An 11,547-nucleotide genomic window follows, 5' to 3' on the forward strand; every position below is an offset into this window, starting at 1 on the left:
AAAGAAAGAAAGAAAGAAAGAAAGAAAGAAAGAAAGAAAGAAAGAAAAAGAAAGAAAGAAAGAAAGAAAGAAAGAGAAAGAAAGAAAGAAAGAAAGAAAGAAAGAAAGAAAAGAAAGAAAGAAAGAAAGAAAGAAAGAAAGAAAGAAAGAAAGAAAGAAAGAAAGAAAGAAAGAAAGAAAGAAAGAAAGAAAGGAGTTATACTCATTTGTAAAATAAATAAATTTTCCGTTTGAAGACATGCAAATAGAGTTGCGACCTCTTTAAGGAGCAGATATTTGGAGAGATAGCGAAATAGACATATCAAAACATAAGACATAAGCTAGATTCTGGGCAGCAACCCTCAGTTTAGTCCATGTAACCCCATGGCTAATGACAGTTCTGACATAACTGATAATTTGATTCAGGAACATCAAGTGTTGGGGCCCAGTGGTGATAAAAACAGAAAGTCTTTTACAGAAACTCACAGAACGTACATGGATTAGAATCGAAAGGAACCTCAAAAGATCATTGGGTCCATCCCTCTGTCCTTGGCTGAACTAAGTAAATATCTAGCTCTCTTCAACTGATAAGGTGGAATTTGAAGTCAATACCATTAGAGAAAAGTCTTATGATTTGGATTGACAGGATCCTTTCTTTCTAAACTTTGCCTCATTTCATGATGGATGTCTAAGAGAATATAAAGTTATGTCCATTACTATCGAAAGTGTCAGGGTGTTTCGGAGGGAAGAGGAAGAGGGAATGAGAATGCTCACATAAATGTGGAGGTATATGCACATGTGCGAGAATGTGCAAAGGATATGTATGCATGTAGTATGTAGGCATATATATAGTTTATTTCCCTTGAGACCTGAAAAAAAACAACAACAACAACCTGTGATTGTAGACTTTGTATTCCTTTGAAAAGATAGCTGAAATGGTTGCCATTTCAAAGCCTAGGAAGCATTCTGGAACTGCAAAACTAGCAAAACTGTCCCCGTGAGAGGGCAGTAGGGGGCCAAGCGCTGCTAACTTTCCCCTCGCTGTCCCTGCAGGACTGGCCCTTGCTCTCACCCTTCACCCTGCTGCCTGCCTGCGCTAGCGGCAGGGGCATGGAGGACACCGAGAGCTCGCACGGCGGCTGCAGCGAGCTCTTCTGATGAAACAAGGAAACCCAGGATCCGTGCGGCAACGAGCCACCTTCACGGGTTGACAGTTGTGCTGAGAGGTGCGCGTGCTGTTTGGCCAACTAGCTTTCAGTTTTGGCTTCCTACAAAAGGAGCAGAAAGGGGGAGCTGTCGTGGTTCCCGGTGCCCACAAGGCCCCCCTCTCTTGGCCATTGCGCGCCGGCCACAGCGGGTGCCGAGTGTGCACGTTCGTTTTACGGTGTGTGTATGTTTGTGTAACTCATTGCAAGCGACTGTCAATCTATCTGTCTATCTGTCTGTGTGACAGAGAGACGCCCTTTTGCAAGAATGACTCCGGGGTCCACCTTGCTATATCGCAGGCACTCCGGTCGCCCGCGCTACGATGCTGTCACTGTTACTTCATCATATTGCTCCCTCCTGGATGATTCATTTACGAGGCTACAGAAGTGAGAAATGGCGCGTCTGTTGAAGTTTTCTGTCTGTGACCTCCCTTCTTTGAAGGAAGAAAGTGGTTGCGAGGGGAACAGAACCTGAAAGGGGGTAAATTCCCCCTCCAGATTGTGAAATGTAACAGTAAAGAGACCAGGATCTGGACCCAGACTGTTCGGATTGGAATCCCACTCTGCCACTTAACATTAGCTTGTGTGCCTTGGGCAAATTGCTTAATCCCTCCATAACTCAATTTCTTCACTGGCAAAATGGGGAAAAGTAACCGCGCCTAGTTCATAGGGTTGTGAAGATTAAATATATGTAAGCGCTTAGAACGGTGCCTGACCCAAAATCGTTGCTATGTGTTAGCTGCTACTAACATTATCATCAGCACTGCCGTGGTAAATCTGGAGAAGGACCATTCCCCACCAGTACACACTGGATCTTGTACCTGCCCATGTCCCCAAGCAAAGGTGGGAGAACCCTAACCCGCCCGCTCCACGCCCTCCAGAACCGGCAACCACCAGCCACCCCCACCCACGAAGAGCTGCTTCCGGGAACCCCTCCCCAGCTGCGGGGCGCGCCACACCTGGGGGCGCACTTGAAAGGTTGAGGGGTGCAAAGGCAAACTACGCGCTCTAGAGCGCTGGTGCCTACCGCTCTTGACTATAGAGTGTATTTGGAGTGTTTTCCTACCTGCCCCAGGCTTTTGCCTTTCTTACTGCCGCCGAAAGCCAGTCCTTGGTATGTGCCCGCTGATCGATTGGCGGCCTGGGCAGGCGTCTCCCCGCCCAGGGAGGACTTGATGGAGTTGAGTTTGGCCCGCGAGCTGCCGAGCTGTGAGCTCTCCACCATCAGCACCGCGGCCAGTAGGAGCAGACAGCGGGACGAGTCCTTGCCCCGCATCAACGCGGCCATTTCCCGGCGAGGGGTCCCCGGGGAGGCGCAAAGCCCGGAAGGGTGCGGGTCAAGGGGAGGAAGGACCCCAACACCGGGCCCCTCACTCGCGGTGCGGGGGCTCGCAGGCTCTGTTCCCCCAACCCAACTTGGCTTCGGGGGCCCAGCACCGTGTGAATTCAGTCTCACGCCTCAGACCAGGAGCGAATGCGACCCAAGCAAGACCCGCTTCTCCACCAGGGCAGGAAGTTCTGCAGGAACTGGAAGCAATCAAAGGCGAGGCGCCTTCTCGCCAAGGAGGCGTGACCCGAGGTGCAAGAAGACCCAATCCCACAGACCGCACCGCTTCAGTTGCTCCTTGCCCCACACCACCGCGTTCGCGCCGGATCTCCGCGGTCCAGTTCTCTTAATTGGCTCTGGAGGGCCACACCGCTTCCTTCTCCTTCGGCCTCAGTTGCTTTTCTCTCCTCTTTTCCTTCCCGACCCTTTATGTCTCAACCTTTGCAGGACACAATGATAGCGGGCGCTATAAGGGGGATCAGGAACGCCCCAGACCGGACCCTCGAGGTCTGAGGAGAGCCGAGGTCTCCCACGGGCGCGGGCACAGTCTCGGCGAAGTGTCGCTCCCCGGCTCACACCCGGCAGCCTACCGCTGCCGGCGACGCAGCAATGCCCTGGGAGCGGTCGTGCGCGCCGCGCGGTCTCGCTCTCTCCGTTTGCTCTCTCACCGCCGCCCCCTTTGCTTTTTATAGCTTCCCACAGTGGGTTTTTTTTTTCCTCCGCCCCCAATTCAAGAGTGACAAAGAGTGAAAACGTTTCTCTCACCCCCCACGTTCCCGCCCCACTCCTCTACTTCCCCCCCCCGCGCTCCCCCTCCTGCCTCTCCCTCTTGTCCCCCTCCCACACCCCTCTGCTCTCCACAACAATTGAGAAAATGGGATTCATTCCCAAAGGAACGTGAGGCCTCCTAATGCCTGACAACAGCTCCAGCGGGTGGAAAGACCTTTAGAAACAGACGGAGGGCAAAAGTGGAAGTGGAGAGGGGCAGGTTGCCACCGCCCTTGGGGACCGCCAGCACCCTTCTTAGGTTTCCCAACCCATCTCCAGTGCTTGACTCCTAGAGGAGCCCTAGAAAAGCCCCATAGAAGATTTCGAGAAGTGAGCATCTGGGCGTTAATGCTGCGGTCTGTGTACGCTCAAGTGCCCAAGTTGGGTTTTAGTCTGTGTCTCCCAGTGTGTGTTTGTGAGGCTGCGCTATGTTGTGCCAGGGGGTGCCCAACTGACGTGGACGGGGGCTTTGGAATTGGGGAGAAGAGGACCAGAAAAAGGGGAAAGATGTTCCTATTCTCTCACCCGGGAGACGTTTGGAATTTTCTAGTCTCCATCTTTTGGACCCCCCAACCCCACGACCCCACCACACACGCAGCGTACGTTTCTGTCTCCTCGGGGTTGGGGGAAATGGGGTGCCTTGAGTAGGCTCCGAGGGTTTCAGTCTCACAGCTCTACCGGGCATCTCCACTGTGCCAGGCAGCTGCCCCCTTTGCGAAGAGGAAATCCCAAACAGGAATGAACGGAGGCAGGGAAGGCTTTGAGACCCTGCCTTCCTCAGCTCCCTGCCTCCTCCCTAGCCTCTGGGAATTCCCAGGGAAGCCTTTCCTGTCAGCCCCCAGGCTCCCCAGGTCAGGTTTGCGTCTGAGAAGGTCGAAGGAGGTGCAGAGAGCGGCTGGGACGCGCGGGCGCGCGGCGCTTGGGGGCGCCAGTGGCAGCGGCCCGGGGGGCGCGGAAGTATTGGCCGGAGAGACAAGCTGTCCCGGGCTAGCCCAGGGCTCGGGTTTGGAGCGGTTTGGCGGTTAAGCGCCAATGTTTCCAATGCAACGCGAAGGGTTCTTTGGGAATTGCTGCATTTGTCCTTCTCAGGCTCTAACGCCTGCGCGCAGAGAAATTGAGGCAGTGCCACGAGCTGGCAGCTAACAACTAGAGAACGAAGCTGATCTCCCTAACCGCACCCTAGATCTGATCTTCGGACCCGGGTTCCTCAGGTTTCATACCTGATGCAGATGCACACCAGTGTGTACAGGAGTATACATTCAACATGTTGTCGCTAAGTGAGAACGATAGTGACTCTTTTCTTTGCCCCAAAAAAGGGCCGAGTTCTAAAGTGTGAATTTATGGCTGGGTTCTCCCAGACAGCACCAGCTTTGCATATTTCCTGCCCTGATCTGTGAGTCTGTCTGGCCCGGAATGCTTCCAGTTGCAGATTTTTTTTTTTTTTTTTTAAACACCACAAGCAAAGGGGCATTAAAACTTAAGGAACCCTCTGGCATCTTTTCTTATCTTTAGATTGCCTTTATGCTTTCTTAGGGTAGAGATTTTCACATTCAATTTTTTTTCCACTTTTTAAAAAAAATATGTCCAGGAGTGGATTTGTAAGGACAAAGGAAGCATTCCAGGCACCAGTGGAGGGCAAGGAAACTCAATTAATAAGTACTTGTGATTCACTGTTTACACCTTAAGGAGACTATATTATATCTTTTGCCTTCTTTGTGATATGCCAGTCAGAAAACATTAGAGAAAAGGAGAAAATTAAGTTAGGAGACTATTGGTTTGGATTTTTTCAAGAGTATTTTAGAGCAAAAGGAAAATTCAAAAGAGAGCTAAATATGTAGGCAAGAAACCACTCTACATCCATTTGAAGGTTGTGAATACCCACCATCAGCTAAGAAGGGAACAAATGAACCAAGAGAAAATTTGAAGATAGTTTGCCTATTTCCATCAGTTCCTCTTTCCTTACTTCCAACCAAAGTTAGATCCCATATAGTCATACCTAACTCCTGCCAATGCTCTGCTGAAAAGAAAAATGATGTCAAGCTCACCTTATTTACTCTCACAAAACCCCTCAGCTCTGGGTAGCATGATACAGATTATCTCAGAGGCTTGCTTACACAACACCCTACAAGCTCCAAAAGCAAATTTTTACACAAAGTTGAAAATCAAAGTTCACTTTTGTGTGCACAAACATTTTCTCACATACATAAAACTAAATCACACTATGAAATCAAATGCTACAACATACACCATTATACCCGAAAAGGAGGTAAAAACGAATTGCATTCATGATCCAAATGTTCTCTGTAAAATTGTATAACAGACAGAAAGACACACATAACCCACATGTAGACAAGTAGATATGCATACATAAAATCAACTAACTGCAAATAACATAATCCTTTGGATTACTGTCATAACCACACATGTGTTTTCTCATGTGTGTTTTTATAAGCATGAAGTTACACACTTCATATTCTACTTGGATAAACATATTTTTTATGCATTTTGCAATAACATCATTAGGGAGTAAACATATAAAAGCAACACTGTACAGAAGTAAGGATAGGGTTTTCTTATTCAGAAGAAAGTACCTCTATGAACACTTTTTCCTTTGGCCATATTTTCCCTCCTTGCTCCTCCAGTCATCTTGGTTCCATCAAAAAAACCACAACTGTCTCAGTAGTTGTTTCTGGATCCTGGTTTCCTTCTGACTACTTAGCCTTAAGGTGAGCTAAGCGTATACACATCGTTGCCTTATTCTTGTTTTCTATCCCATTATCTCTTTCCCTGCATTGGTAACCACTTCCTACATAAGTCTGTTTAGCAGTTGTTCATCTGTTCACTGCATATGTATTAAGTTTAGGGTCTTGAAGATACAAAGGTGCATAAGTCCGGGCCTTGGCTATGGAAAGGCTTGCGGTCCACTGTCAAGGCCTTGCCTCACTGAAATCTGTCTCTCAGCCCTCTCGGGAGCCTTCTTCTGTTCTCATCTGCTACTGAATTCTGCCAATCTCCGTCTCTCACAGGGTATCTGGAACTTCTGAACTAGATCGAATTCATGTGACTGTGGAAATAAAAGAAATTACAGATGTCCCCCAGAGTTTTTCCTTTTCTCATAAGTTGCATGTACACTTTTAGAGTGCACAAGGAGACAATACTCCTACATTTGTAGCTGAACCCAATGAAATGACACTAGTTGTGGTCATTTTAGGTTAGTAAGAACAGAAGTATGGTATTATGCAAATTTGGGAAGGGAGAGTATATTTTAGTAGCGCCTTTAGGACCCCGAATCATCTTGTCCACACAGGATGGACATGACAGACCTTCTTCTTATTGGATGTTAAAAGATTTGGAAAATATGGTTATGTGGGTTTCGCCTCTCCATAGTAAACAAGGCTACCTGGTTCTCTATTCTAGTAGTACTCGACTCTTTGGATCCTATCACATGAGAATTTCATGTTTCTCACTCTGCCTATAAAATAATAGTACCGTGTGTTGCTGTCAATTACATTTCAAATAACCTTCAGTAAATGTTAAGTTAGCACTGGTATTGTGAACATTTTTTGTGTTTCTTGATAGGACCAATTTCCATACCAGATAGGAAAATTTGCATCTCCTATTTGATTCCTGCCATATTTTCAGCTACTAACTCTTTTCTACCTTGATTTCAGGGACAACAAGACCAGCTAATGAGAAAAGGCCTCATCACTCACAGTTGAGGCACTACTGTACTTGACACAATCATGCACAAGTGAAATGATTTCAGGGATTTCACAGTGAATCGATCAGAAACGTAATTCCTTAGATAATGGCTTGGTTTTTGATCCCTGACATATTAATCATCTTCTCAATACTTTATCTGCCACTCAAATGAGAGAGAATTATTGAACAGATCCCTCCCCTAACACCTGAACCCAACTAATAAAAAGTGTGCAGATATTATAGTAAAAAACACAAGTGGATAAAATTCTATTGATTCTTGGGCATGCGAGAGACCTTTGGTGAAATGGAAATTAGAAACATTCTCCAAATGTTGAACACCAAGCCTTTCCCTTTGCAATGCCCAATTTCTGCTGGTTTTATACACTGAGGATCCTTCCTGATGGTCCACTTACTCCCATTGCTGAACTCTGGCAGGCTATTTCAAGATTCATCTTTGGAAACTACTACATTTGGCTGTGAAAGGGAAACGTTTAATTCTTAAGAGAGGTTCATTGTAAGAAATCTCATCTTGGTGAGCAAGAAAGCAAACAACTTCTCAATAATCTGGACCAGGGGCTTCCAAACTCTGCTTCTTAGGTCTCCAGGGTTCTAGAGAAGTTAAAGCTGCTGTATTTTTTATAGAAAGGGCTCCAGAAACATGACTTTTTAAATTTCTGCTTTTGTTATTGTTTTTATTTGCGGGAGAGATGTATTGGTTGATTGGTTGGTTTTAATCAATTGTTAACTGCTACGATTTGGAAGCCACGGTGATTTAGGCAAAATGTTCTATGAGCCCTCAACCTGCCAACAACAAGATGGATTCATTTCTACCATGTTATTATTACAGAGTATTTCCAAAACAAACATTAATCAAATGGGGAAACTATTGAAAATCTGGCAATTTATCCAGTCAGAAATGATTTGGTCACTTGAAGTAGAGAGTATTAAAAAATGGAAGGACAGGGTAGCTAATCCAGTCATGGTACAGTGTGTTTGTTCCTGTCAGTTATCTGAACCTTAGACTAATGACCATGGAAAAACTTCAACTAGAAAATAAATTGTGGCATAGATTGAAAAATAATGTGAGAACTATTTGCAAAAAATAAGAAAATAGGTTCCCAAGTGGCAATTTAAAATCTGTGTTTGAAGCATAACTAGGGCTTGGTAACAGCGACTGTAAATTGTGTTTAGTTTATTTTGGGATGATCATTTTGTAATAGATTCTACCTTTTGATACTGTAAGAATAGGCTACAATGCTCAAAAGCAATTTGAGATATGAAAAGTTAAGATATTAAACTACAGTCAGCTTAAGGAATTTTATAGGCATCTGGCTTGGAATAAATAGTGGTAATAAAAACAATAATAATAAGCAAAATATATTAAATGCTTACCATGTGCCAGCTGGTCAAGTACTCTACATGCATGACATGTATTATCTCTTATTTGGGTCCTTTAGTTCATGCCATTAAAACAACGTCCAATATTAAAATAATATTGAGCACAGAGTAACTGGCAGCACAGCAGGCTCTCATTTTAGATATAATGCCCAGTTATGGCAACAATGTGGAGCACACCTTAAAAAGGAGAAAATTCCATTATTGCAATAGTACTTAACACTGATTCCCCTGCAGGAGCTGAGCTTGATACATGGCTACAAATAACATCAAGAATAGAAGTAGATGAGTACATATATTTCAGCTCTGTCCAATGTTGTAAAGGCTCTTGGAAACTGAGTGATCATTTAGCAGAGAACCAGAAAAGGCTCTCTGCTCTAAACATGGTGTCTTATTTTGCTCTTAGTCTGCTGCTATAACAAAATACCACAGACTGGATGATTTAAACAACAGAAATTTACTTATTATTAAGAAATAAAATTTATTCATCATTCTGGAGGCGAGAAGTCCAAGATCAAGGTATTGGTAGGTTTGGATTCTTTGCAGGCCACTCTCCTTGGCTTGCAGATGGCCACCATTGCCCTGTATCCTCACATGGCTGTCCCTTTCTGTATTTGGCCAAATTTTCTCTTCTTAAAAGGTCACAAATCATATTGGATTAAGGCCTACCCTAAAGACCTCATTTTAACTTAATGACCTTTTTAAAGACCTTATCTCCAAATGCAGTTACATTCTGAGAGACTGTGGGTTAGGGTTTCAACATATGAATTTGTGAGGGAAACATAATTCAGCCCATAACAGATGGATTTATAGACATAGTGCATATTAAAACATTTGGACATGTGGGGAAGGAGTAACATTTCTGGAACGCTACCAGAGTTCCTAAACTTAATGTGGGAGATGTGTCATACGTCCATTTAAAAATGTTATTTAAATTTGTCCTATTACATTTTACCTCTGGCCTGTATTAATGATATTAACTTCCTCACCGTCCTTCTGTGTGTGAATTATGGCTGAATATGAACCCAGCTGACTGAGTTTGAATATGATTGTCAAGATTCCACTGGGGCCCTGAAAAGGAAAACAAAGAATACAAGCTGTTTGCCAAGAAGATAAGGTCATTTTTACATTTAAAAACAGCACTTTGTTAATGAAAGATGGAAACAATAAAATACAGGAGTATAGGATACAAAAATGAAATCATTGTAGATCAAAGAAAAAGGAAGCGGCAATCAAAAATAGAGTGATCTAGCAATCAGCAAGTTGTTCTGTTACTAACTTAATTTGTCCATTTATTTAATTTGATTTGTTCCATTTACTCAATAAATTAATAGCCAGTTGGAATCACAGTACCTTTAATTAGTTCAAGGCAGTGTTAAATATGTGGAAGCAGAGGGAATATCTGATTTCATTGAACCTGCTCATGAAATCATATTTTAATATATGTGCACTTTGACCACTTAGTTTTTAAATTATCAAGAAATCTGAGAATAAGCTCAGATTTAGTTTGGTTTTTGTTATTGTTCTTTCTGAAATCCATAAAATGCTATTTTTGTTGTCAGTGTCAAGAATATATGTGCAAATTTGTATAAATCTAAGATCAAATAAGATTGAGGAGATAACAACTGTTTGTGTTCTAAAAGTGGGTTAGCCTTGTTCTCCAATGCCAGTGTTGTATTTTAATTAATAAGAAAATGAAATTCTCAAGCCTCTTATCAATTGGCCTCTTAGGTATCAAAATGTATTCTGTAAGTATGATCTTAGCATGTAATAGAACTATTCAAATTTTGAAAACTATCTTTTTGTTCTACAATATTGAATATATTTCTTTCCTCCACTTAACACTGGAGCTAGCACTGGGGCCCTTTCTAACATGATAAAATTAGGCATAACATGATAAAATAGGCAAGATAAAATTATAACCTTCTGAGTACTACTTTCAAATTCACAGAATTACCTGATTTTTCTTCTATGTGTTTGCATAATTCCAGGAGGTGATTCATTTAAAAAGCCCACAGTTGTAAGTTCTGATCAAAAGTTATGCTTATTAAAATCCACCACATTTCATTCTTTTTAGTCAAGTGTGGATACAGTCTAAGACTGTTAATTTTAAGTTAATTTGTACACTATCTGCCACTCATTTGTAAAGCACTTTCTTAATATAGTAGACATGATCATCTGCTTTTCTTTTTCAATGGCCATTTATTATGAAAATACCTCTAAGGAAACCACTCTAAGTAATGCTTCTAAGTAAATCCATACATATGGGGGATGCAAATTGCGTCAAGAGAAGAATTCCTGTCAACTGTTAGAAATGGACTTAAAAAAATCAATGATCTTACACAGTTGTTATCAGTCTACAAAGACTAGAAGAGGTCCAAGTTCATGCAGCAGAGGGCAGTAATGCACATTTATCAATAGTAAGAAAGATGAAGAATTAGAGATCATTACAAAGTAACTTTTCTGGAGAACCAGTGTTAATTGAAGGGAGAGACCTGACAAAATAATTCATCTATTCTTCCCATGAAGATGTTGTAATACTTCTGAATCCTACATTTAAAAGGATTAAAAAAAAAAGTCAGATTTCCTTTACCCACCTACACACAAGGAGCCATCTTTCTTTGTCAAAGTCAGTGCAGAGGTTGCCCATGTGGCACCAAAGTCTACTGTAAAAACTCTTCCAGAAGACTCAGAAACAAAAGCAGATAAACAATGTTGCAAATGGTCTAATGAATGTGCAGAATGCATTGGAAATGAACCACACAATTTAATCTTACTGCCACTTTATTTTCAAACTGTCTCTGGCTGCTTGAAAAAAAAAAAAATGCAACAAAACCCAAGGACCTCAGTTCTTACCCTTCCTTAGCTTCTGTGACTGCCCACCACCATAACAATATTTGCATCTTTTTTCCCTGGCTCTTTAAAATGCTACTTCAACAAGCTGCCTCCCTCCTCATTCACTCTGTCCTGACCTCATCCCATGTTCTACCGCTTGCAATAAATATCAAATAAAGCAGCCCCCACACAAGGGGTTAGTGTTATTCAAAAAGCCTATACTAAAAATTTGAAGGTAGAGTCTGGGAATACATGATGGCATAGTTTTCAAACTCCTCCTATACAAAACCAGAAAAAAAAAAGACACTTAGGATAACAAAACCCAAACCAAACAAA

At 42.9% G+C, this 11,547-nt stretch overlaps 1 protein-coding gene across 1 annotated transcript in view; it reads right to left on the bottom strand.

The window, feature by feature from the left end:
* The window catches only part of DKK2 (dickkopf WNT signaling pathway inhibitor 2), a 95,099-nt gene extending 91,900 nt beyond the window's left edge, over positions 1-3,199 (bottom strand). Inside the window, exon 1 of the mRNA XM_032400962.1 lies at positions 2,251-3,199. Within this exon, the coding sequence (XP_032256853.1) occupies positions 2,251-2,472 (222 nt within the window). The 5' untranslated portion in view covers positions 2,473-3,199. The remainder of the gene's footprint in view (positions 1-2,250) is intronic.
* Positions 3,200-11,547: the final 8,348 nt, after the last annotated feature.

The sequence above is a fragment of the Phoca vitulina genome, unplaced genomic scaffold (genome assembly GCF_004348235.1).
Source record: "Phoca vitulina isolate PV1807 unplaced genomic scaffold, GSC_HSeal_1.0 scaffold3, whole genome shotgun sequence".
NCBI lineage: Eukaryota > Metazoa > Chordata > Mammalia > Carnivora > Phocidae > Phoca > Phoca vitulina.